At 48.0% G+C, this 27,495-nt stretch overlaps 1 protein-coding gene across 1 annotated transcript; it reads left to right on the top strand.

Moving 5' to 3' along the window:
• Nucleotides 1-52: 52 nt before the first annotated feature.
• On the top strand, nt 53-26,694 carry LOC311183841 (uncharacterized protein C1orf198; the record flags this gene model as incomplete). The annotated part of the gene is made up of 4 exons (XM_084253487.1): nt 53-394; nt 12,814-12,864; nt 23,323-23,874; nt 26,638-26,694. 4 exons carry the CDS (start codon nt 53-55, stop codon nt 26,692-26,694), a joined length of 1,002 nt encoding a protein of 333 aa, XP_084109613.1.
• Between the last annotated feature and the right edge of the window lie 801 nt (nt 26,695-27,495).

Genomic DNA, 27,495 nt, shown 5'->3' with positions numbered 1-27,495 from the left:
CGCCAGGGCCGCGGGGGCGGCGCGGAGCGGCGGGGGGAGCGGCTGGCCGGGTATGGCGTCCATGGCGGCGGCGATCGCGGCCTCGCGCTCGGCGGTCATGAGCGGGAACCGGCCCCTGGACGACAGGGAGCGGAAGCGCTTCACCTACTTCTCGTCGCTGAGCCCCATGGCCAGGAAGATCATGCAGGACAAGGAGAAGATCCGCGAGAAGTACGGGCCCGAGTGGGCGCGGCTGCCGCCCGCGCAGCAGGACGAGATCATTGACCGGTGCCTGGTGGGGCCGAGAACCCCAACTCCCCGCGACCCCGGGGACCCCGGGGACCCCGACGAGCTAGCGCGCTTCCCGGGCCTGCGCGGGCCCACGGGCCAGAAGCTGGTGCGCTTCGGGGACGAGGTAGGTGCAGGACCCTGTGCCCCTTCTCTGCGCTCCGAAGCGCCCCCGACCGGGCGGGCACCTGCTGGTGTGCGGCCACCCCAGCCCGCCTCGGGGGTGGGAGCTGGAAAGGATGGGGCGCAGGGATGCGAGTGGGAGAGTTATCCCACAAGGTAGGATGGGGATCCCTGAGGAAATTTTGTTAAGAATAGCTGATGGAAGGTCTTCAGGGTTCTCCAACTGGAACTGCCCCTCCGGAGCGCACCAGGTACTGAGCGTGTCCCTTGCTGTGGGCAGCTGCTCTTAAGAGAGGCAGACCAGAGTGGGGCCAGCCAGGAATTTTAAGTCAGACACGCCTGGGTGCTAATCCAGCTCTGCCGCTTAGCTTTATGGCCTCTGAGGGTCCCTTAGCCTCACTTTTCCCAGGGTAAAACGAGGATAATAGTACCCTCTCCATGCCTGCAGGAAAGGATCTGGGCCAATTATGTTAATACTGGTGATGCGCTGTATGGGGTTAAGTGAAGTTGCCAAGGCTAGGTAACAAGAAAGAAGAAGTGCCTTCAAAATTAGGAGGCTAATTCCAAAGCCCTAAGCTGTTTCCCCCAGGAAGTACCAAGTGCAGCTTTGTTTTGGGGGTGAGCTTGGTGACCCTGTTTTTTCCACCCAAAAACTGAGGGAAAAGAAGCTTATATGAGCGCCAGTAAATCTTTCTTACATATAAGGGAATGTTTAGGTCTCAGACCTAGACACTGCGCCCAGACTTTTAGAAGAGCAGTAGGGGTAAAGGAAGAAACACTGAGAATACAAGAAAAAAGTCAGGGATGACCGGCACTAAGTCATAAAGACCTGAGTGTTCTGTGCTGCTCAGAAACTTGGTCTTTCCCGGTGGCTGAGTGGCTTTTCAAACTCAACTTTGCAGGGAGAGGCCAAGTCAAAAGGAGTAAGAAGTATAAAAATAAACCTTGCACTCTCTTAAGGCGCTGAGGCTGCAGGGAGGAGGATCAGGGCTTGGAGAGTTTTTCTGAGGAAGTTCTGAGGAGTCTAGTTAAGGATGAGGTTTAAACCTGGTATTCAGACTTGAATGTGCCGAGGCGTTTATTAATATAGCATTGCATTTTCCTGTGAGAGAAGCTGAGGACAGAAATGTGCTGCCAGCATTGCCTTATTCTCAGAACTTAAGAGAAATTTAAATGAAAAGTCTCCATTGGATTTTAAACTTGGAGGGCTTTGCCAGGAAAAACATAAGTTTTTCAAAAGTATTCCTAGAACTGAAACATTTTTAGTGTGAAAATATGCATCTCTGTTAAGTCATTTGCTATGTTTGTGCTCAGGTTTGGGTGATGAAAAAAGCAGGTGGTGCCTCATTGAAGAGTCATGAATAAATAAATAGGAGAGGAAATAAACCTATAGGCACTTACAAATGTTGGACAGTGTTATTTTTTTCTTAGCTTGGTGTCCAGCTAAGAATATCCACGAGTCTGCTCATTATCAAAAGTCTATTCCATATAAGGGCCCGATATCACTTAGAAGGAAGGATGTGACCGAGCTCATCCTGTGTGATAATTCCTTAACTGGATGCCAGACTGAATTTGCTAATTTGTAAACCCTGTGTAATATAGAAGCCAACTAAACTAACTGTTCATTTTAGTACCTGCATGCCTGTCTAAGAGCCAACCAGCCCTGTTTCAGAATAGAACTCAGCTTGGCAAACTTGCCGAGAGCATGCCCCGAATGCCTCAGACCAACCTCAGCACAGATGGCAGAGAGACAGATAGACACCGGATGTTAGGAGAGATGGGGTGCAACACTGCCTGGGGTACATGTTGGCCTGCAATGGCTGTATGGTATAGTGGCACCAGGGGGGTTAAGATACCTTCCCTTAGACCTTACAAGAGGTTGATACCAAAGTGGAGTTGGTGGTCTCATTCCTAGGAGAGACCGTACATGGAAGAGGGCCAGCTCCTGGGCATCAAGGGCTGATGGATTAGGACAGGATGTGGGGTGACCCCTTGGTAGGTAACTGGACAGAGCAACCCAAATAAGTGGCCCTGGATTTGTCCAAAAGGGCTCTGAACCAGATTGAGTAGGACGCTCTGTCCTTTTCCACTTGATCTGTCTTCTGCTGTGGTCCCAGAGGCCTCCATCGCCAATTTCAGAGTGGAGTAGTGGAGATGCTCCCTAGGGCCCTCCAGTGCTCCGTTTCTAATGCCAGGGGCCCACACCACCCCAGCATCCACACACCATCAACTTTGATGGTGGGTGACCCAGGTGCACCCCAGGTCTTGCTGAAGGGCCTCAATGGTAGATGAAAGACCACCTGCCTTTGCTAAGACCTAAAAACAGAAAGAACGAGAACTTTGTAGTTCGGGGTTTGAACTCTGGCTTCAGGCCATTTTAGGTGGTAAATCACTAACTCTCTGAGCTTCAGTTTTCTTGCCTTCTACAATGGAATAACATTACAGGATGACAGGAGAGATAAAGTATATAAAAAGCTTCTGGACATCAAAAATAGTTGCTGCTCCTGATGGTGAGAGTGTTGACATTGCTAGACTCTCGTTTTCACTTGTGAAAATCCCTACCACAAAATAAAGAAATCCCTGCCGGTGCTCAGTCTGGAGTTGGTCCTATAGAGTCATCCACGTGAGACGTAGCCCTGCCCTGGTGCCCTAGTGCGCTCCAGTGAGGTGCCGTAGGGTTTAGTTGGCTCTGTCTGCGGTGCAGAGGAGATGTGGCCTGTCAGGCCAGCTGCAGCCACCTAGGACAAGAGATGACCTGATTCTTTGAATATCCTCTTGCTCATCACCGGTGGCATTTTTATATTCCACATGGTGACATTTTCAGTCAGGTGTTACCAGCACAGCCTCTAAATGTGAGCAATCTAGTCATTCTTACGCATTGCAGGAACAAAGAAACTTGATTCTAGAATGCTGACTCTTCATCTCTTGGTGGCTGTGAGTGGTCAGGGAAGAATTCATACATCCAAGTAGCCTGTGTGATGGTCCTACCCTGGACAGGTGCAACCAGGAGGCATTTGCCTGCATGACTGCCTGGGTATAGAGGGAGGTTGATTGTCTTTGACCAATGACACCATGCAGGACCTGTTAGTTCTTCCATAGGAATCAACTGAACAAATATTTTCCAGCAGTATTCCAGATTTAGGGGTGCTTAGCCCTCCCACGAGCTTCACCAGCTCCTTTAAGAATCTCCTCACGTGAACCTAAGATCTTAGTACAGCATCAGTGCCAGGCCACTGGCCCTTTCTTAACTCCATCCTCCTTTCAAGCCCCTCCTGAACAGAGAAGCTGGAGCTGCTACTCTGGGAACACTTAACCTCTCAGCAAAAGAGGGTTATATTGAATTCCTGTCCTGGCCATGCCCTCCAGCCAAGCCCTGGTCTCTTAATGTGTGGTTCTCTGCCCTTGGAATGAGCAGCTTTCAAGATCTCTGAAGCTCACAGGCCTGGCTTAGAGAAGACAGACTGACGCATGCCCTTTGGGTCAAGTATTTGGTCTAACCATTAAGACAGGTTTGCAAATGGATGCTTTTAACACGGTGATTCTCCATTACTGTGCTCTTCCCCCAGCAGTGAACTTTCGGGAATGGCTTCCTTTGGAAGATGAAAAGTTTTCATTTTAGAAGGGTTTACAGATCACCCCAGTCTGCTGCGGCTGCTTCCTGTTATCAAATTGAGGGAAAAGAAAAGAAAAAAAAAAAAACCTCTGGAATTTTTAGGAATGTGTTTCTCTCCTGTCTTCTCTCCTGAATTCCTAGATCTAGCGGGATCTGAGCACACTGGTGAGAGTTACAGGGTTCCGAGCTCTGTGTCACATTCTTAGCTTCAAGTGGGCCATTAGCAGGTGACCCTGGGAATACAGCAACCAGTGCATTTCCTGCTCAGGGACCTACTTGCCTCTTCCACCCACCACAAAGCAGGTAGAGGTGGCAGGGATGCTGTTTCCATACATCACTCCCAGGAGATGCAGCCAGGGTTTTGTGTGCTATAGCATGCATCCTGGAGCTGGACAGCTTTTCTGCAGCTTCGATTGACCCCCGCTGGTGGATGTGTCCCTCAGGCACCCTCCTCCCTCCCGATCCTACAGGAACCTGGAGAATTGCCTGGGTGTTGTCTTCCTTCTTTGGCTTTCACCTCCTTTTTGGGGCCTGGGTCTTGGCCTTCCTGACTCTGAGACACCTGACCACTACCTGAGGGTGACCCTTCCTTCTGTGGACCTCTGAAGGGCTGAGGCTTCTCCAGCCCTACTTCCCCATTGCTCCTGCTCCCCACTGGCAGAAGTGCCTTTCCACAAAATCTTCCATGGGTGCCTCAGGAGGCTGGGGAGTCAGAATATCCTAGTTCAGTAAGCCGTGCTAAGCTGCTGCCATCTATTTGGTGCCCTTGGGCACCCTGGAAGGGCCTGCATCTCCCTTCCTTCCTTAGAGTACAGGCTGATTAACCTAGAGGATTTAAAAAAATAATACATGATTATAAAATTGTAAAATAACACCGGTGTGTTACTGTTACACGTTTTAAACAATGCTGGAGCATCAGTATAAAGCAGTTGTACTATCCTTCTAGAACTTTCCTCAGTTATCCAATTTTTGTTGTATTTGATTTGTTTGGCTGTGTGACTTCTTGATGCAGGACCTGTAATACCTGAGTTCTCCACTTTCCCTGCCCCTCCTTCCTTCCTGCTCCCTCCCTTCCTTTTCCTTTTATAGATACTAATATCTCTATTTTAAAAATTAGACAGTATAAAATACCAGGGACATTTTGGAAGAGGGTTGTTTTGGAGAATAATTGTCAAAAGATAAAATGTGTCACAATGACTCATGATAAGCAATTCTCAGGTCTCCGGGGACCTCTCCACTCCACAAACTCTCTAAGGAGAGAAAAGGCAGGAATAAGAAATGGTGGTGATTTCACTTATGAGTATTTGTCTGAAGAATATGAAAACACTACTTTGAAAGGATATATGTACCCCCATGTTTATTGCAGCATCATTTACAGTAGCTAAGACACGAAAACACCCAAGTGTCCATTGCTGGATGAATAGATAAAGGTGTGAGATGTATTCCTCAGCAATAATGAATGGAATACTACCCAGCTAAAAAGAAAGATGAAATCTTACTATTTTTTTTAAAATATTTATTTATTTATTTATTTATTTATTTATTTATACAAGCACTGGGTACAGGCAGAAGCGTGGGAGGGTGAGAGAATTCACCAGAGCCAGAGCGGGGAGCAGAGCAGGCAGAAGGACCGAAGTACACTGCTGAGGGGAGCAGCGGGCGGCAGGAGCCATGTGGGACCCTCCTCCTGTGGCTGGGGAGCAGCCGGGGATCCAACCGGCGCTGCAGAGGCTGCGGGCAGCTTCGCAACCCAGCACTCAACCACTGCGCCACCGGGGAGGCCCCTGAAATCTTACTATTTGTGACAACACCGATAGACCTGAGGGGGGTTATGCTTAGTGCAATAGGTTAGGGGGGAAAAGACGACGACTGTGATTTCATTCGTGTGGAATATAAAGAAACAAAACAAATAAAAACAGAACAGAACCCTTAGAATATGACAACAGAACAGTGTTTCCTAGAAGAAAAGGGGAGGGAGTTGAAGTGGAATGGTAGAGGGAGGGTTGAGGGGGTGGTCGGGGAGTTTAGTTAGACCTTTGATGGTGGCTGTGATGTGGTATAGACAGATGTCAAGATGTAAAGCTGTATTCTTGAAATTTGCAGTGTTGCACACCAGCGTTACCTCAATAAAAAAGAAAATCCCTCTTAAATGGGGCTATAGGCTCAGTGCTCCTATATCCTTGAATAAGGAGAATGATTTGAATTATTCTTCCAAAATTAAGGGGTTTCTGGTTTGCACTTAGAAAATTAAAAGCAGTTGGAGTAACCAAAAAAAGAAAAGGTAAAGAGTGGAGAGACCTCCTGCATGCCCCCCTGCCCTCCTCTCTTCTCCTCATCCCTAGCCCCCCTCTTTGAGTTCTGGGGTTCTTTCAGGGTCTGCTAAAGCTGGGGAGATGGCACTGTAATCTGAAGGAGGAGCAGGAGCAAGAAGGAACTTTGACAGCTCTGGCATTTGTGTACTGCCCCCTGCTCACTTAACCTGTATATCTGGCTTCATCCCAGAACGAAAGCTGTCTGGCCCTGGGAAATGGGTGTGTGCTGAGCACAGAGTCATAACTTAGTGACTTGTGAGTCAGCTTCTGTGCTAGTTCAGCTGTGGACTGGCCATCTGGGCACCAGGTGCGTGGACAGTTCACTTACTCTTTTCTGATTGAGTCCTTTGGTAACCCGCCCCTTCCCTCTCTCAGCCTTTTCTTTTTTCCACCTTCAATAATAAAGCAAAAAGGAAATTTGAGGGTTCATTTCTCAGTATTATGAACTTGATTTTTAAGGAAGGTGAAACGTATAATGGTGATTGGCACCTTTTGTCTGGCATTTTTAGATCCATGCATTTTTTAGAGAAGGTGACAGGTGAATTTAGCTGTCTTTGTCGCTGCGCCTGGGTGGGGCAGGAGTTGAGAACACAGCCATGAGTTAAAATCCAGTTCCACAGGCTTATCCTTTCAGGCTCCTGCTTCTCTGCCCAGACTGGCCTGATGCCACACATAGCTGGGCTCCCAGGGAGGACAGGAGTTGAACAGGTGAGCCCTGGGAGCTGAGGCAGCCCTGCAGGCCCTCCGATTACTGTGGGACAGCAATCCCTCTCATGCAGAGAGGGAAGGATGTGGATAGGTGTGGTGTGACCTTTTAATTGACAGAAGACACATTTACATGCTTAGCAAGAGATTCCCTTAGTACCAGCCAAAAAAAAAGTCATTTCTCAAAAAGCCCAATGAAGGCCAGGACTGTCCATTTCAGCTTCCTCCTCATTTTCCTTTCCTTGGAGGGCGCGCCTCCACCTACCCGCCTGCTCCCGTTTTCGTGCATGTGCAGAGTTTGCAGAGTTTTTGTTTCTGGGGTCCATGGAGGCCTGGCGTTGTGAATTTGTATTCATGGTGGAACCTGCCCAGTAGTGAAGTTCTGTTTTTCTGTTGTTGGAACTGCAGTTTTGTACTTCCAGTTATGGAAATCCTCTTACCTCAGCAGAGTTAAATATATTACATGTCAAAGGGAACAGCATCAATTCTATAAATATATAAATAAGATTCCCTCGGAGTAAGTAGTTGGTTAAAAAAAAAGCATTTTTATCATTCTTCTTTCTTGCCCCCCCCACACACTTTGTAAGCAGATTATTTTTAGAGAAGTTTTAGGTTCCTAGTAAAATTGAGCAGACAGTAGAGTTCCCCTAAACTCTCTGCCCCCACACCCCCACACAAGCACAGCCTCCTCCACTATCAACGTGTCACGAGAATGGGACCCTTGTCACAGTTGATGAGTCGACATTGACACATCACTACTCAGAGGCCATCGTTTACATTGGGGTTCACTCTTGGTGCTCTACATTCTATGGGTCTGAACAAATGTATCATATTTTATCCACCATTATAGTATCATACAGAATAGTTTCACAGCCCCTCAAATCCTTTGTTCACCCCCTTTTTTAAAAAAGATTTATTTATTTATGCAAACAAGAGCTGGGGTACAGGCCAGAGCTGTGAGGGGGCGGCATGAGAGGATCCACCAAAGACAGAGTGGGGAACAGGACAAGCAGATTGACTGAAATACACTGTTGAGGAGAGCAGCGGACGAGACAGGAGAGGTCTGCCGCACCACGTGGGTTGCTCCCTGGCCGGCTAGGGATCGAACTTGTGCTGCAGAGGCTGCAGATTGCTTCATAGTGTGGTGCTTAACCCCTTGCACCATGAGGGAGGCCCTGTTCACCCCTTTCTTTCTGCCTACCCTGGCAGTCACTGATCTTTGTATTGTCTCCATAGTTTGACTTTTTCAAGAATGTCATTGAGGTGGAATATGTCATCTTTTTGCATGTGCTCCTTTCACTTGGTAGTGTGCTTTAAGACTCCTGGTTGACTGTTCATGGCTTGCCAGCTCATTTCTTTTCAGTACTGACCAGTATTCCGTTGTCTGGAGCTATCGAAGTTCGTTTATTCGTTCACCTACTGAAGCACATTTTGATTACTCCAAGTTTTAGTAATTCGGTCTAGAGCTGCCATAATCTCCAGGGTGCAGGGTTTTGTGTGAATATGCCTTTTCAGCACCGTAGGCTAAGTGCCAAAGCGCATACTTACCTCGCCCCTGTTTTTAATATGCTCTTGTGTGTTTAAGGTACACGCTGACTCTAAACCCCCACCAGGAAGAATGTGCCCCTTGCTGGCTGTGCCAGGACGCCCAGGCCACCTGACATCCCCGGAGGGGTGACTGTCAGCGACAGGGCGTCTCTTTCTCTCCTGAAGCTCTGCCCTCTGAGCATGCATTCTCCAGCTTCGGTTATTTCCTGTTTTAAATTTCTCACTTTAAAGTCAAGATATTGCCATCTGTCAGCCAGAAACTCCCTGCATTTGTGGACCTCAGGAGTACAATGGCCATTTATGGTTCCAGTAAGCTCCTTACAGTTTTCTGGGATGCTGACTCTGTCGCTGGATCACTCAAGAAAAAACAAATATATTTCAAGGGAGTTTAATGGTGGGGAGTCTGTCTTTTAGAACCTTAGCATTCCAGGTAGGAGGTGACATGGAACAAACCACAGCTACAGGATAAGAGTGTTTACTCTTGTGGCCACATAATTACTGTAATTATGTAACAGCATTATTAGAAATGCAGTTGTATTTTTGTATGCAAACTTTGAAAGTCAAGAAGAATACTAGAAATAAAAGACAGCCTCTATTGGTAATTAAACTGGAGGCTTGCAGCATATTAAAACACTGTTAATTTGCCTTGCTTAGTTGTACTGACGTACAGAGCCATGCTATTCTCTGCTCCAAAGTAGAGTTGGCCCAGAAAACCTGGGACCCAAGGTATAGAAACAATCTCAATGCCCAAAACAGAGGAGTGGATCAAGAAGATATGATATAGGGCCTCCCTGGTGGCCGAGGGGTTAAGTCTCAGCGCTATCACCGCTGTGGTTTGAGTTTGATCCCCACCCAGGAGCTGCAGCAGCAGACTTTTCCTGTCTCTCCTTAGCAGTGTATTTCAGTATCTCTGCCTGTTCTGCTCCCCACTCTGTCTCTGGTGAATCCTCTCACCTCCCCCATCTCTGGCCTACACCCCAGTTCTTCTATACTTAAATAAATAAATAAATCTTAAAAAAAAAAGATATGGTATATAGACACAATGGAATACTACTTAGCAATCAAAACTCAAGCCATTTGCAGCAACATGGATGGAGCTGGAAGGTATTATACTACGCAAATTAATCCAGAAGGAGAGAGAAATACTGAATGGTGTCACTTAAATGTGGAACACAGAGAAATCAAACAAAGGGTCAAATACAGACATTAAAAGCAATCCTTGAAAGCTGACCATAGATCTGAGGCATCCAGAAAGTGGGGGTGGAGGAGAACCTGAGAAGCAGAGGGGGCAGGGAGTACAGTGGGCCATGGTGGAGGACTGTACCTGAGGGAGGGAATCCTATAGTTTCAACACACTAGCAAGGATGTAAAGCAGTGGTACTTCAATACGTGAAAGGAAAGAAACCTTGGGCAGTGCCAGAACAGCCTGAACTGGTGTTGGGGGTGGGGATGTATTTGGAGACACTGGCTGCCACCTACTGCGCACCTACTGCGCGTGGTGTGGACTCCTGAGCCCTAGTGCTCAGCGCTGTGTGGCCAACTAGTTCCTGATATGAGGAGTCAGGTGTCCTGGAAAGATTGAACTAGGCAGGCCACTCATAGGGTGGCTTCTTTAGAATTACCCAGTTAGTTGTTGTTTTTTAAAAACTATGTTAGGCGGGAACCACAGAATCTACCGTTTAAAATAGCGTCTAGGAAGTTCTGATTTAGAGTCATGTCTGGGGACCACAGGGTAGGGCGCTTGATAGGGACTCTGGTGTCTGGGCAGCTCTGGTGTGAATCCAAGACCGAGAAGGACTCAGGAAAAAAGGGGGGCATTCCCACTGGTTCCCCATGATGGGGTGCTGTAAAGAGGGCATCTGTAGGAAGATGGGTAGGCAAAAGGCCCCCAGGGTGGCCTTCAGAGGGTAGTCAAGACCTTCAAAGGGCTGCTGGGGTCCCAGAAGCAATTCTTTGAATGTTACGGGAAAGCTGCCAGTTCTTCTTTGCTCCCTGCTTGTGGCCTGGCTTTGTGCATGGGAGCTCAGAGGTGACCTCAGATGGTCATGTTCTGGGCCTCTGCTCCTGGCTGGGCTGTGGGGAACCTAAGGAACATTCCCTGCAGACAGCGCTGTCCACAGGTGCTGTCTGTCCCACATACTTGAAACACGATAAAATTCACTGGCTCTGAAATTGGAAAGAAAATTGCAAAAGTATTTGCTCAGTAGTTTCTAATAGAATTCACTAAGTGTAAAGGTGTATTTATTATTGTATTTATAAACTTCTACCACATTTGAAGTGAATGTTAAGTCCAGAGTTTTACATTTTTGAACAATTTTGGGGGACTCGTCATGACTTTTTTTTTTAAAGATTTATTTTACTTATTAATGCATACAAGAGCTGGGGTGTTGGCCAGAGGTGTGGGGGAAAGAGGATTCACCAGAAACAGAGTGGGGAGCAGAACAGGAGGATCTACTAAAATACACTGCTAAGAGGAGCACCAGTCGAGACAGGAGAGGTCTGCTGCGCCATGTGGGTTAACCCCCTGGCTGGGGATCGAACTCATGCCACAGTGGCTGGCGATAGCTTGATAGTGCTGAGACTTAATCCCTTGCATCACCAGGGAGGCCTGGACTAGTCATGGCTTTTATTAGAGAAATCATAACAACGATAGATGAGGCTCTTGTAACCAACTAATTTCAGAAGCACATTACCAAAATCCTCTTAACATTTAAATGCCAAAATTATTATTAGAGTAGCTGTAGGATGTAATGAATTCCAACCTGTGTGATATTGGTTGCAGTCTGTGGCGTGTTGGTCAGTGTTAACCTTTTGGGCCCGTGGAGTGAGGATGACCTGCCCTGAAGCTCAGCATCTGGAGCAGACACCCCCCATGCACCCCAAGCCAGGCGGCCACTGGATCGTAGGAGCGTATTTTCCTGTTGATTTCCCTTTACTTTTCCCCACAGGCCCAAATCTAAAATAAGTGGTATTTATATCCCATTGACCTCCTTTAATTTTCTCATCTGAAAACAGAGGCCTTCTTGTTTTATTACGTATGAGAGGAAGTTAGAGGAACCTGACATCATAGAATTTTTAAGGAGTTTCAGGTGATTTAGATCAGTTTTACTCTCCCTCCTCGCCCAGGGAAACACATGCTGAACCCCCTTACAGCTAAAGTTTGGGCCTACAGCCTGGGGATGTCTAGTCACCAAAGCCTTTTAACTCCATTCCTCACAGCAGCCCATTTCCATATTTGGAGGGATAGGGTTTGTAAATTGAGAAGTAACTTGGGTTTAACTGAAACGCAAAATCCTTTTCATCTTCAAAGCCTGACAGCATGGGGTTATAACTCAGAGACTAAGCTGGGGTGGCTCTGACTCTTAAGGAAGTAGGCCCATCTGTAGAGGAGGGGGGGCCTGCTAACCAGACTCAGGGGACAGGAAATAGACATAGCCCACCTGGGGTACTTTATGGATGAGCAGTCTCAATTTAAAATGGTTTACCTCATTTTCAGTCTGTATCGCTCAGTGTGCTCGGATTTTTGGTTCATAAAATACCATCCCCAGTAGAAGCTGGGCTCAGATGAGTCTTTGGCTACTGCTGGGGTTTGGAGGGGGTAGCCATGGAAAGGTGATTTCCCCATCATTTGTTTAAGCCACTGAGCAAGGTTTAGTTCTCCACGGCACTGCTGAAGGGCTCCCTCCAAGCATGTTCTGCTTGGTGAGGGTAGAGAAGGATCTCAGCATTCTTATAATTTGGTACTCAAAGTACATTGGCATTTTCTTCATTGATTTTGCTGATCACTACTTTCCTGATCTCCAGCAGGCACTTGGGGAGAGAGAGGACCTCAGATGCCTTGGAGTTGATTGGCAGATGGTTCTGCTCATTTATTATGTGACTTAATCCTGCAAGGGAAGTATAATTCTCCTTTTACAGATGAGGAAGCTGAGGCTTAGAAAAGGCCACATGGCCACAGGGCTAATCTCTGATAGGGCTAAGCCTTGAGCCTGGGGTCAAGTCCCTCTCATGGAGTCCTGCACGGCAAGGGGTGTGCCTGGCAGCCTCTGCTGGAGAGGTGAGGATGAAGCTGGACTGGAGATGCCAGCACGTTCTTTGCAGAGCATCAAAACATCAGGCTAGAGAGCTAGGAGTGGAGGTGGTTCCTAAGTTTTGGTTCCCCCCATGGTGTTGGGTAGATGGCGTTGGGTAGATGGGGTATGTTTGGGCTTGAATTTCAGATTTATTCTTGAATTTTTATTTCAGGACATAACTTGGCAAGATGAGCACTCTGCCCCTTTTTCCTGGGAAACAAGGGTAAGTTGAATTAAATTTAGATTTGTCTGACCTTTAAAGAGAACTGCTTTGTGTTACATATGTGTGTGTATGTTTCAGCATTTCAAAAATTCAGAAAGCATTAACCCCTCCGCCAGGCTGCAGGTGATGTGTCTACCGCCCAAAGGAAAGCAGAGGATGAGGAGAGATAATTATGATGAGTAGGGAACACACATGTGGGTCCCTGGTGGGATTTAAAGTAGTAGTGGTTCTTTCACCCGGGCTCTCGGATGTCCTTTTTTTAAAAAAGATTTGTTTATTTATGCATACAAGAGCTGGGGTTTAGGCCAGAAGTGTGGGGGGTGAGGGGATTCACCAGAGACAGAGCGGGGAACAGAACAGGCAGACTGACCGAAATACACTGCTGAGGGGAGCAGCGGGCGAGGCAGTAGAGGTCTGCTGCACCATGTGGGCGACTGCTCCCTGGCCGGCTGGGTATCGAACTCATGTTGGAGAGGCTGCAGACAGTTTCATAGGTTGCATCTTAACCCCTTGTGCCACCAGGGAGGCCCTCGGTTGTCCTTTGATGGACCTTCTCGTCACCTGAGAAAGCAGGGGCCCCTTTCTCCTACTTCCACCCACTGACCCTCAGCATGGGGTTGCTCCAGAAGGCAAAGCTTTGAAGGAAGCTTTTTTTTTTTTTTTGGCAGCGGAGGCAACAGCTGCTTCCATTGAAATGAAAACAAGATTAACAGAGACAGGAAGTTGGGTAGTGTGGAGACAAGAGCGATATTGGCAGAGACCAGATCGCTGACCTATCCAAAATACCTGAAGGGGTCACCTCTAAGCCATGAGCATTCTGAGAGTGAAAGGGAAACCATATGAGGCTGAAATAGCCATTTGATACACGAGTGCATGTATTAGCAAATACAACCCAACTTGGATCATTAGTTCTGCTCTCCTGGTCATTCATTCATTCATGTTATTATTGTGACCAGAGTTGCTTATAAACATCAAGCTTAGCCATTGTTAATTCATTTCCCTGCTTAAGAGCATCAGGCTTAAATGATTTTAATTCATTCCCCTCACCTCCCTAGTTGCCACAGTAGAAGTACATTAATAAGCAGCAAAGAGGAGGTATCTGTAACCCAAGAGGAGGTATCTGTAACCCAAGGGAAAAAAAAACTGGGATTCTCTGAATTCTAGAACATTTAGTGCTGTGTGGGGGAGGGATATTTTCATAGAGGGATTAATGAAGCTACTGTGGGCCTGGAATAGGGCTTGGACTTGAGGTCAGTCCAGGCTTTCAAACACTGATGCTTGAAAGAGCTTGTTTCTTGGCTTTTCACTTGTCCCCTCAATTGTCATTGCAGCAGAAATGGGTATTTAGGAGCCTGCAAGAGAGGGGTGAAGCCATGAGGGGGTCAGCAGGAGGTCCTACAAGTCCCTCTGGGGGAACCTGTGTCTTAAAATGAACCCACATGTGGCGCAGCAGACCTCTCCTGTCTTGTCCGCTTCTTCCCTTAGTGTATTTCAGTAAATCCACCTGTTCTGCTCCCCACTCTGCCTCTGGTGAATCCTCTCACCCCCTGCATCTCTGGCCTACACCCCAGTTCTTCTATGCAAAAATAAATAAATAAATCTTTAGGTGAAAAAATGAAATACCTGACAGAGGTTCAGCTGGATAGGTCAGCTGGCCTTCTTGCACATGGACAGCATCTAGTAAAGGATTCTGATCATCCCAAGTGAAGCGGTCAGGCCTTAGGATGTGGAAGCAGATGCAAATGGAGGTGATTCTTACTTATAGGTAAGAGTTGATTTCTGAGAATACCTGACGTTGACACAGACAAACCTGTTCACTCAGCAAGCCCAGGTTTCTCCTGCCTTCGGGATGCTATTACATTGGGTCCTCAACATTCTAAAAATAAAGATGCAAACATTGCATCCTGTGTGTGTTATTTTTTATGTTCACTGCAGATTAATCACCTCGGTCTGTGCAGAGTGAGCGAAAATGGTATGACTAGGTACTGCAGTCTCCCTCAGGACCTGGTCACTGGTTGGAGGTTTGGTTGGGGTGGAGGTGGGGGAGGGAGGCTATCAAGGATATCAAGCCTGGAATCACTGTAGCTCCTAAAGCCAATAGGAAATCCTCTGTTGCATGACATTGTGAAGGATGCAGGTGGGTGAAAAGCATAGCATTATAATGGCATTGGGCAGCAGCTCTCAATATTCCTCCTCTATGGTCCCCCAATGGGTAACTTAGGAAAGCACTCATCCCATGCGTGACAGCCAGTGGCAGCAGACAAGTGGGTTCTCTGAAGGTTGGGGAGGAACAGCCTCGGGTGGGGTGGCCCAGAAAACAGCACAGATCTTCTGGGATGGGGACCCTGTGTTTGAGGATATAACATTAATGAAGGCAGAGAAGTGAAAATTGTTAAAATATCCTACACCCTCAGGCCATTGTGTGCCCTGTGATATCTGCTCTCTTAAGAATTTACCTTATTGTTTCTGACTCAGCTATGTGTGGGATGGGACATTTCATCTATTATTAACTTGCTGCAGGTGACATTCTGCAACAAGGATGAGATAGTGTTCGGGTTAGCCAAGGGACAGGGCTCAACTACCAGGACCCACGTGGGGAGCGGGGCACTGGAAAAGGCCTTGAGAGCAGAGAGAGCTAATACAGTGTGTGGGGGTCACACTTGTGGTGCTAATGGTCCACAGACACCAGCCTGGTGCCGAGGAATCTGGTAAATAGAGAAGATTCAATAAAATCAAGTTTATATGTGTCTCTCATTTTAACTTGTATCCTTTCAGTAAAAAACACAGTCTGGGTGGCTCGGAATTCTCAGTCCCATGTCATATTCTCTTTCAACGAGAGAACCTGTTGGTTTTGCCACCTGGTTGGCTTGCTCTGTGTCTTCCTCACATTTTATTTTGATCTCGTGGAGTGAGAATTAGTTTCGTGTTAGACTTTGAGGAGGCAAAATAGAGAGCACTCCAAAGAACCAATGAAGGAGTTTATTCCTTTATTCACTGGTCAATGTTGCGTTCTAGAACATTCTGCCAATTGGCCCTCCCTAGCCTTAAGCCAGAGTGCTCTACCTCTTGGCTTTGGCACACTTTATTACAGAGAGTGGAAGAATTTGTAGCCATTTTTAATCTGAAATTTCATACCCTGGCAGCTGTGGCACTGGGTCATCTTATTCGATTGTTTTCCGCCACCCATTGATTATTTTACTTTAATATTTAATTGTGGTAAAATACACAAAAAATTGACCTCTTTGTCCACTTTAAGTGTGCAGTTCAGTCACCATTGTGTAGCCATCACTGCCATCTGTCCACAGAACTCTTTCATCATGCAGAACGGAAACTCTGTCCCCTTTAACACTTACCACCCACTCCCCCAGCCCCTGGCAACTGCCATTCTGCTTTCTGTCTCTATGACATCATCCTTTGATTTTTTCAGAAGTTCAGTGAACATTTACCGCATATGCAGTCTATGTCAGAACATTGGGCTAGATGCTCAGCGATGAGTAAACACTTCTCCACTCATATAACAGTGAGTGGCTAGTTCCGTTTGTTGGCAAAACTCATGCAGGAGAAAAGCTTTGTCCTCACAGGCATCCTTTCAGCCATCTTCCCCACTTACTTAACACATATCTATGCACGTGTTGGTAGGTGTGTGTGCCTGCATTTTCCAGAGGACAGCTCAGCAGATGTTTCGTGAATGACAAATATGTGCCCAGCTGTTTGTCACTTTTGACTTTTCAGCTTCCTGAAACCAACTGGCTGGGAAATGCCCACACCCTGTCTGCTCCCCAACTCCCCACAGGCAGGTTGAATGGACATGAGAGATTGAGCTCAGGTCTGTGGCTGGCAGGAATCCTGCCCACAGCGGGACAGAGGGGCTCGTGTCAGGGTGTTCCACAAGGAGAGGATTCCCTTGGTTTCATGTCCTGGCTCTGCTTATATCCCGGGTCAACTGAGACAAGGGTGAGCCTGACCCCAGGCCTTGGCTATGGGGCTGAGCTAAGAATCTCAGGGACTTGGGGCTTCTCACCCAATTACTGGATCTCTGTATGGGCTTCTTTACTTGGGCCAGCCGCTGGCAGCTCCAGCTGCAGAGCATGAGCTGTCTCTGAGCTGGGACCCTGCCTCAGTGAAACACAGCTCTGATTGCAGAGCCCATGACAGCCCAGCTAGTGCAAGGTGGTCTCGGGCTACAGCCGAGCACCTGGCTTCTTTGAATCCTCTCCGTCTTCCAGCCTGTTCCTCCCTTACTGAGTTACTTTCTTCCTGACCAGGCTGGCGTGGGCCCTGTGCCTCTGCGGCTCTGACCTCTTCCATCACAGGAAAGAGGCTCAGAGGGGGAGCAGCCCAGGCAAGGGCATGGTTGTGGCCATCATCTTTTCCACTCATCTGTCAGCTTGGCAGCCGTTCTGGGGGAGAGGGTGCCCCTGGGGCCCCGTGGTGGATTCCTCTCTCATGCTCCTGAAGTTTCAAGAGGAAAAAATCAGCACTTGGAATGCTGCAGAGAGGGGGGCAGAGTATGGAAAGGATTCTTTGCATTCCCCAGTCGGTCTGGGCTGGGGAATGTAGAGGAGATGCCTGGGGAGGCAGGTCAGGCCCTGGCTGGGGCTCTGGGGACACCCCCCCCCCCATTCCCCGCCTTCCTCCCCCAGGATGTCTGGCTTTTTCCTTTTTCTCAACCCCAGTCCTTCTGATGTCCAGCTGCTTATTTGGGGATAGTAAGTAGATGGGTGTGGGGATGGTTTCCTTCATTCCTTTGGTATCAAAGATCTCTGAGGGTCAGACAGCTTTCCCAGAATAGGGGGAGCTCCAGCCCTTCCTCCGCAAGAGAAGCAGGCCCTCAGGAGCATAAGCCTCCTGCTTATGGGTGCTGGGTACTTGTGTCGCTGTTCCTGACAGGTCAGCACCCAGGGACCCAGGGAGAGCGTCGCTGACAGGTGAATGAGGAGATTGGAACTTGGGTCTGTCCTTGGCGGCAGGAGTCTCCCGCTCACAGCAGGACAGAAGGGCATTCGTCCAGTGGTTCCCTTAGCCCCGAGTTGGGTCTGCTCTGCTGTTCCTCCTCACTGCCAACAGAACTTTCCGAGGAACACTGTGCCCAGTCACCCCATCTTGCCCATCTGCCCTTCTCATCTGCCCTCCCTCACCTTGCCTTCCTCACCGAGACCCCCCCCTCCCATTTCTGTGCAATGACCAGGTCTGCCCACCCTTGCCTTTTCTCATTCACCTTTCTAAAGTGGGGAGAGCAGGGTGTGGCTCTCTCAACCCAGTGCCCCAGGCACTGTTCTCTGCTCTCCCAGGGACCCTGTTCTTTCCGACTCAGCCTCTGCCTGACTCCCCACCCTCAGCTGCCAGGGACTGTCCAGCCTGCCCTTCAGACCTGTTGCCAATAGTTCCTTGGGATTCTCCAGATCACGGCAACAGTGCCCCAAACAGTGAGTGTCTTTGTTGCATTTTTCCTTTCCATCATCACGACAACCCCAATTTATAGACAGGGAAATCCAGGCATAAAACAGGGGATGTGAACCCAGCATCCCTTGGGATGACAAATCCTGGAAGGAGAGACTTTTATTTTCTCTTAACTTTATAACAATGAGGCCCTTTGCACTCCCCCCTCCCCCCTTAGGTCTCTGTTGGGTTTTCTGGTGTTGCCATGGAGCCCAAGCAAGGGGCAGTGGAACTGGAGCAGGATTAATCCATTTGTTTGCCCAGCTCTTTAGGTCCCTGTGTGCCCTGTCCACATCTGGGGATTAGGGGCAAGTGGTCCGCCAGCCAGGCAGCTCTTATTCCCTCAGTCTCCAGTGGCCGAGTTGTGCTGACCACCCCATTAGGTGGTCACTTGTACCGATTTTGTGATTCTAAAAGTTCTCACTATTTTTCCCATCTTCCTCCTCTTCTTTGGAGAGAGAGGTGGGAGAATAGATGTCAAACGGTTTGTGAATTAGGATTTGTTCCAGTAAACAATTATATTTTCTGACAATGTTTCTGCAGCCTTTGTCTCAACAATTTAGATCTGCCAGAGGCTGCCAAGCCAAACAGTTAGTTTTGGCTGCATGCACTCTCCCTTTGCTGAAATATCACACATTCCTCTCCAGTGAGTGGGGAATAAAAATAGATCCTGGGCTCAGTTGTGGCCTTTCTGTTTTTAGAACGGACGTGGCCAGCTGAGACCCAGTTCCCCACATGGGATGACCCATGCCCAGTCCTGGCTTTGCTGGACTAAATCCTCCTGGTGCCTCTACCTTGGGCTTCAGCAAGCACCTGGGCATTGTAGGTGGGGCTGTCAGCATTGCTACCTCAAGGGAAGAAAGCTTCTGCTTACTCCCTTCTCACAGACTACTGAGTTGAACCCCTGCCCTGACTTCCTGTCGGTACCCAATGTGGATGCGCTGGAGTCTCTTGACCATCTGCGGCCTTTTGCAGGCAGTGTCCTTCAGCTGGGCCCCATAAGTGTTGCTCAGTGTGGCGGGACAAGGCTGATATTATTTCTTTTCCCAAAAAGCTCTTTCCGCACACCTGCAAAACCAGATATTTTTCCCAGAAACAAGAAAATCACATCTGTCTACTTTACACCCTCCTGGGCCCGGTACCTGCTCTGAGCCCAGGTGGAGGGGGTGCAGTCCTCTTTGCTGGTCTGAAGATTAAGTCAACAGAAGCACCTTAGCTTTTCAGAACAGCCCTGGGATGTAGCCAGGGACTGCCCCTGCAGCCTGGCTGTTGCACAAGGCAGGACTGTCCTCCTGACCACAGATCTGTTCCAGGGTCTGAGGACACAGGTGTCCAGGGCCCTCCTCCCAAAGGCATCTCCAAAGGTGGAGAGGTCAGGGTTCCCAGCAGTTCTAGGACTGCAGACTCTGAGAGAGTCCACAGGACAGGGAAAAGGCTGGACCATGATGCCTGTGGGGAATGGCGCATCTCAGATTCCACGAGTCCATACTGGGCACCCAGGAAGAGGGCTCCAGAGTAGCATTCACCCCACTCTGCTGTTCCGGGGACAGATGCTGTATGTGCTTGCGAGGGGGACAGGCACTATGTGCTACATCCCTGATGACTAGAGGAAGGCAGCAGAGGGCCGGAGTCCACAAGGAACCACTGGGAATCCGGCTGAGGCCCGATAACGTGTGGTCATGGAGGTAGAGCTTTGCTGACCGCAAAACACATAGAACTTGAGAGAAGAGCAAAGTAGCTCACATTTACTGAGCACTTGCTACATCCCAGGGACTGTTCTGAAAGCCTGAGGTGCTTCTGCTGACTTAATCTTCACAGATAAAAATGATGATTATTCCTTTTTGCTAAAAGTTAAGGGGATAAAAAAAATAAATAAAAATTAAGGGGAACAAATCCAACATTGAGATCGGGTAGCTGATAAGTGGGTTTGGCCATTTACTGTGAGGAGGAGCAGGTCTCAGCTCTAAAGGGAAGGAAACCAGCAAGTGCAAGGTGCCTTTGGGCAACTTGGATGGGTGTCTAGTGGACTGTGTCTAGGGAGAGAACAACTCACAGAAGCAGGATGACTAGATCTGCTGGAGAAGCGGGCACAGCCAGCAGGGAGGTAAACTCCCTGGAGTCACAGAGGGGAAACCCAGGAAAACCTAGTTTGTCTTATCAAATTTTTGTTGATGTTGTAGTGCATTTGGAAAGCTTCAGGTGTGCATCATTGTGAATCAGTGTCTGTGTTGACTATGTAAAGTTCAAGCCCGCTTTGAAATGGCAAAGGGAGCTGACATGAGAGGTGTATTTCCATGTGGCCTGCAGGACTGAGCATCTTTCAGAATGAGCTGAGAGCCACTCTTCACCCCATCCTGGTGCTGTGAGCACAGGCATCTTAACTGATGATACCCCAGGGTAGAATCACACTCCTGGCGGCACAATTCTTCCACAGATCCTGCCCAAGCCCAGGTTCCTGGGCAGAACATGAAATAAAGATAGGAAAAAAGTTCCTCCTCTTACCCCTTCCCACAGTTGTGTGCTTTAAATGCGAATGACTCCTTTTGCTCAGGGTGAGCTGTGGGGAAGAAACCCAGTCTCAGTATTGCTGATCGGGGAGGATTATTTTTTAAAAGGAGACTGTAATCATATTTTATTTGCGAAATAAAAAAATAAAACATGATTAAGGAAAAGATTTAGAAGCAAATATACCAGAACTGTTTTCCTACTGTAAGTTCTGATTTCTTCCCCTAAAGCCCCCCACCAACCAGATAGCCACTTCTGTGAGCAGTACCCTCTCTTCCTACAGTTGTCACCCTCCCCTGAGCTGCTGTCTGTCACATGACTCCAACTGCCCCAGGAGGCCTGGAAACAACCTCTGTCCTGTTCCAGGGCATCAGGTCCAGCTAAGTGTTGCTTGGGTGCCCTTAACAGTGGTCTACTGGGACTACCTTCTCTTCTCAGCAGCCTGGGCTTGGCTCATTGCTGCCCCCCACGTAGACAAATGTTCTGCCTAGCCTTCCAGAGACTTCTAAGTAGAGATCCCCACTGGAGAAATTGCTAGTCCTAAAATAAGTGTGGGTTTTGATGAAGTGCTCAGTTTTAAGTGCTTTCCTTACTCTACAATTTCTAGATCAAAGTCAGCTCTGTTCTCTGAGTCTGAGTTCTTACTTCCGAGCTATCTTTAGCTATTTGCTTATTTAAGAAACCATCATCTCTGTGCCCACAATCTCCCGGTATTTTATGGTGGAATTTGGAAATATGCAGAGTATTGAGAATGATTCACAGTGCTTTAAAAATCATATCACATCATTGATATACTTATAGGACCCTGCTGAGGACAGGATTCTCTGGTCTTGAATGTTGTCCCTGGTGTCCCCTGGCTTGTTAATGTGATGCCCAGTGCAGTTCAGAACTGGAGTCACTCAATCCAGGTTGACCCTCCCAGCTGCCTTCTCTCCTAATGGATTAGTGGCCTAGAACCGTTTACTCAAATGCATCAAACCTCCAGTTTCTCATTTGCAGAGAGAAGTTAAAAACGAACAAAAACACCACACCAAAGCCCCCTACAATAAAAAAAGGTGCCTCATGTCCTTTTTCATATTCAATAACTGCAGTATATTCAGCAACTGTGGCTCTGAACCACAGCATCTGCCAGAACCAGGACTGTGAGGTCCTTTTCTGGGGGTTTATTTCTTACTACCTTGAGCTTCAGAGCAGCCTGTGCTTGCTATTTGAACTTGAGTTCTTCATGGCATCTCATCTTCTGAGCCTTGAGAGGGAGACTGGCCATCAGAATCCGGGCTTTGAGGAGCAATCTCAAGCTGAGAGAACAGTGCCACTCTGGGTTCAGGACCTGTATTTCTCAAGATAAGCGGTTGTTTTCCTACTTGCCCTAGCAGACACGCCCATGCCCGCTAGTGAGTCCTGGGAGGGTGCTGTGTGTAAAAAGTAAAAGACCTGAATCGGCTATATTTTAAATGAGGGAATGTGCATTAAAGCAATAAGAAACCACATTTTGTGCCTAAAGTTAGAACAGTCTTAAGTCTACACTCAGTGACAACTCAGAAGCAGGACTGAAAAGGTGGCTCTGATATACAGCATCAGCAGTGGGGCCTCTGAGAGACAGGCTTGGTGTCTGCACTGTAACCATAAGCAAAAGGCTTCGTATTTTGAGCTTTCATTTCCCCAAATTGACTCCAAGTTGGAGAGAACCATATGCAACAAAGATTAGAACCAGCAGATTGTTTGATAATAAGAAAATGGTTGGGTAGATGGTGAGGCAGCCGCTCATTGAATTATTTTGTACCCATTAAAAATGATTACGAACACCATAAACACCATGGATGATGCTTCTGAATAAGTGAAATAAACAGTACCCCAAATTCTATTCCTAACAAAACTGCAGCCTCTTAAAATGTGTATATGGGTAGGATGATACCAAAATACAAAAAGTGGTAGTGATTGGGAAGAGGCAGGCATTATGGAGGATTTTTTTCTTTTGATTCCCTGACTTTCTGTATTACAGTTTTATTGGTTTACTTTAAAAAATAAAAAAAAGAAGTGGGCGAGGAAGAGAAATTTTCAACACTGACTTTAGAGTTGATTGAGACCGCAACTTGCTCGTTCCGCAGAGCTGGGGGTGACACCCTCCTAGTGGTCTGTCCTAAGAGAAAGTATAGGTGACCATGAGCAGCTCAACATTGTGACTGTTAGGGGTTGAGGCGGTTAGCAGCATCAGATCAAGGGAAGCATTTCTGGGACACCAAGTGCAGGTGTGTGGGCTGTGCAGCTGCTGTGCAGGTGCAGGGGCCTTCACTCTAAGGTGTAACACTGTGCTGACCGTGGTATCGAAACCTTTGCTGTCTTAGGTAAACTGTGGCAGTTCTGCTGAGAGCCAGTGAGGGCAGATAGGAAGCTGCAGCATTTGGGAAGCGGCTGGTGTTAATGCTGCTGGGAAGGAGGTGGGTGAGCTGTCCTACATGTTCTGGTTGGTTATAAGCCTCGATTTCTTTCCCCCACCCTGTGTCTCCATTCTAGAGTCAGATGGAGTTCAGCATCTCCTCCTTATCCATCCAAGAGCCAAGCAGCGGCACAGCCACCAGCGACCTGAGGCAGCTGTCCAAAGCTGCTCAGGGCTCCCAAAACCTCCGATCCTCCCAGGGCAGCAAGTCCTCCAGCCTGGATGCTCTGGGTCCTTCCTGGAAGGACGAGGAAGCGTCCTTCTGGAAGATCAATGCCGAGCGGTCCCGGGGGGATGGGCCCGAGGCTGAGTTCCAGTCCTTGACCCCCAGCCAGATCAAGTCCATGGAGAAAGGTGAAAAGGTCTTGCCAACCTGTTATCGGCAGGACCCTGTCCTGAAGGACAGGGAGGCCAAGGTGGAAAGGCCAGGCAATCCCCGCCAGGAGCAGCGCATCCTTCCCAGTGTCATTGCTGAGCAGGAGAGACCCCCACCCGTCCAGGCCTGCACCAGTGTGTTGAATGAAGTCACCCCTTCTGAGCCCCTGCCGAAGCTTCCCTCTCCTGAGGCCAGGCGGGAGGATGTGGACGACATGGAGGACACTCTGTTCTCAGATCCTGTACCGACACAGGTGGGTGGCCTTGCTTTGGAGGAGCACAGGCAGGCACAGATGCCTAGCTTTCTTCTTCATCCTGCACCCTTCTCAGAAGGTTTTTGGGACCTGGAGAGCTGGGTTCTTAGCTCTGCTACTACTCAAAAATACCTGAATGATCTTGAACCTATGACTTGGTCTGTGGTTGTATCCCAGATACCCACTGCCCTTCCCCAGGTGGGTCATCATCAACCAAGGCCCGTTCTGAAACATAATAACTGTTTTGTTTGTTTGTTTGGTTGGTTTTATGTGTTCCTCCTATTCTAAGTCATAGCAGGACATTTTGTCTTCTCTTTGCTGTTTCATGCAAAACAGACCTGCTGGTAAAGAAATGGCCAGTGCTGCCTCAGAGAAGTAGGACAGCATCAGAAGCCACTCAGGCTATTTGTTTTCTGGCACAGTCTCTTCTTTCATGATGCACAGGTGTGCCGGGTGAGGATCCAGTGGACCCTCAGCTCTTCTTTGCGTCCCCTCTATTCCTGGGAAGAATTTTTTTTTTTAAGGACATCTAAGCCTGCCCTGCTTGTAGACATGTCTGAGAACCATTTCAGGGAGGAAATTATGGATGACTTGTGCACCTGGGTGAGCAAACAAGATTCTGTGTCCTGTCCACACTGGAGATGGACAAGGCTCAGTCACATGAATGCTTCCTGGTATTTGGAACTTTCTAGAGAGATCAGAGTCTTTGCTGAGCCAGAGGGATCAGGGAGGCATGGGAAAGGGATGAACACCTCAAGGGAGGAAACGCAGGGGAGTGCTATCCTGAGGTGTCGGCCCTAAGATGGGGGTATCCCGTGAGTAATGAGATCTTACTTTTCAACAAGCATGTCAGCGCCACTGTGGCCTGGAAGCCTTGCTATTATCAAAGCAGCTGCTGGGAGGTTTTGCACCCAGAGCTGTTTCTAATAAGCAATGCTGAGCGTCTATTCATGTGCCTCTGGGTCATGCGTGTCATCTTCTTTGGAGAAATGTCTGTTCACATCCTTTCCCCAGTTTCATTCTGTTGTTTTTTTCTTGTCGAGCTGTGGTCGTGACCTCTGGGTGTGTCCTGGAATGGCGTTCTGGGTGTTTCCATACTGACTCTCAGCTGATCACCATTTCGGTTTCCTTCCAGAAGGGGAGCCTTCTGAGGGGAGCACCCTCCATCAGCTCCACCTCAGCTTTCTAGCCACCTCCCTCCTTCAGGCTTGCCCATCACATAAGCCAGCACTTCCCCCCTCCCCTCACTGACTCCTCTGGCCACATTAGTCACTTCTTTTTGTTTGTATCCTCAGTCTTCCTGCCGTGGCCCCTTACGGGTCAGCTCAGCTCACTGCTGTCCCTATCTCGTGCTCATCCTCTGCTGTTGGGTCTTACTCCGAAGGAAGCATTTATTTATTTATTTATTTTAAGGCCCATTTATTTTATTTTTTAAACATTTATTTGTTTATTTATACAAGCTCTGGGTACAGTCAGAAGCGCGGGAGGGTGAGAGAATTCACCAGAGCCAGAGCAGGGAGCAGAACAGGCAGAAGGACCGAAGGACACTGCTGAGGGGAGCAGTGGGCGGCAGGAGAGGTCTGCGCGCCATGCGGACCCTCCTCCGGTGGCCGGGGAGCAGCCGGGGATCGAACCGGCGCTGCAGAGGCTGCGGGCAGCTCCGCAACCCAGCGCTCAACCGCTGCGCCACCAGGGAGGCCCCGAAGGAAGCATTTATAACAAATATATGAGAGTCTTAACTGGAAAGAGAACAGGAAAGGATATGGAAGGAGTGGAGAGTGGGAGTGAGCGCATGCAATCCTTTGGAAGAGATTTCTGAGTGCAAAGCACAGTGAAATTGTCACTGGATTTAGGAAACCGGTGGAAGATCAGAAAAAGGCAGATTTGCCTGAACTCCTTGTTTTTTCACGTGTTGACTCTGTCACTCTTAGAACGCAGCAAAACTGGGTCTGGGATAGACTCCAGAGAAGTTGCCCAGCCCATTGCCTGCCATTACCTCCACATTAGCATTTTCTGTTTGCCAGTTATGCAGAACTTTGAGGTTTTCTGGCTCAGGTGGGCTGCTTCCGCCAGGTGAATACCTGCTTGTGTCCCATGGGAGGAAGGGCGTGGCTTAAACTGCAGGCAGCTTGCTGGCCTGTTGCAATGTTTTTGAATACTGCAGCTGGAGCAGCTTGTGCTCACAGGAACCCTTTAAATTAAGCCCACATCATTTAAGTGAGCCATCCTTGATCCGAAGAAGGGCTAGGGTAAGTCACTGCGGAACCTTCCACATAATCTGAAAAAAGGCTTTACCTCCTTTCCTCCTTTCCTTATATCCCCTCAACTTTGCAAATAATTTTTGTTTTGTCTGAGTGTGTTTTACATTACAAAGACTGCCTTTGTGATTTGTTCTCTTATTCCATGATGACTAAAGCAGCCCCTGGAAGGCATTTAAACATGCCTGTCATTCAGAAATGGAAAAAATACATATTCTTCCTCACCTCCCCCCATCAACCCCCCAAACAGATAGATCTATAAACTGCTCACAGGCAGACCTGCAGATGGGAGGTGGGGTGTGGGATCCTAGCAGAGTGTAGCTTGCATTGAATTTTGTCTAATTTTCTGCTTCTAAGCACCAAGGCAAATTGAGGTCAGGGAGTCTCTCAGACAGAAGCAGGTTGTTTCATTTGGGTCATTTTAAATGAGATGCTGTTTTTAGATGATATGCATAACTAAAAAAAGACCTCCTTCCTTAATTTGCTGTTTTTGTGCCCTTTACAGGTCAGCTCAAGTAATGTCGTCTTGAAGACGGGATTTGATTTTCTGGACAATTGGTAAAACACGTTAGACAAAAAAAATAAGACCATGAGCCCCAAAGTGTTTTCCAAAGTGGTGCGGTGGAGGGGGATCACGAGGGCAGCATTTCCTTGGTTCCTGTGTACTTTTAGTCATTTGGGAACTGCTAAATATTGCCCTGTCCAGATTTTTCCCCTTTTGGTAAGACCAGACATACATGCTCTTTTCAGTGATTTGATAATAGAAGTTTTACATTTGGAATTTTTAAAGACTGAACTAGGAATTCAGTAAATCTTGTAGATAAAACTTCTGTTGCCAGCTCCACCTAATTTTCCTGAACCCTCCTCAGTGGAAATGTTTTCTCAACCACCACAAAAATTGGAAAAGTGATTTTATGATTTATTCCTTCCTTTTTCAAATGTATGGGGTTATCTTTATTGGGTGATGATTGGTGATATCCTCAGCAATAATGACTTTGGCATGCTGGTTGGGACCAAGGCAAGATCTGTACCCCACGAAGTCTCACCCGAGGCTCCCAGCTTCCCAGGGCTTTCCTGGCTTAAGCCAATTCCCTCAAATTATGTGCCACTTCATGTCAATTCCAGGAAACAGATGTTGGCATGTGGCAGAGTTTGTCTCTAAGCTGCCCTGATAGTTATTCAAACTTTTCCTCATTGTTTAACAAGAGTTGCATGTTTAACCATTTTGTATTAACTTTTCATTATTTTGTATCTAGATTTAGCAATTGTAAGGGCTCCCCCTTTTCTTGAGTTTGTACCAGTCTCCTTCTGGAAGTTCTTGGCTGCTTATGTAGATTGTGAAGCGGCCCCTGACCTGAGCACC

This window comes from Talpa europaea (assembly GCF_964194135.1).
Source record: "Talpa europaea genome assembly, chromosome: 14".
Lineage (NCBI taxonomy): Eukaryota > Metazoa > Chordata > Mammalia > Eulipotyphla > Talpidae > Talpa > Talpa europaea.
The sequence above is the reverse complement of the archived record's forward strand: the minus strand, read 5'-3'. Positions and strand labels throughout refer to the sequence as shown.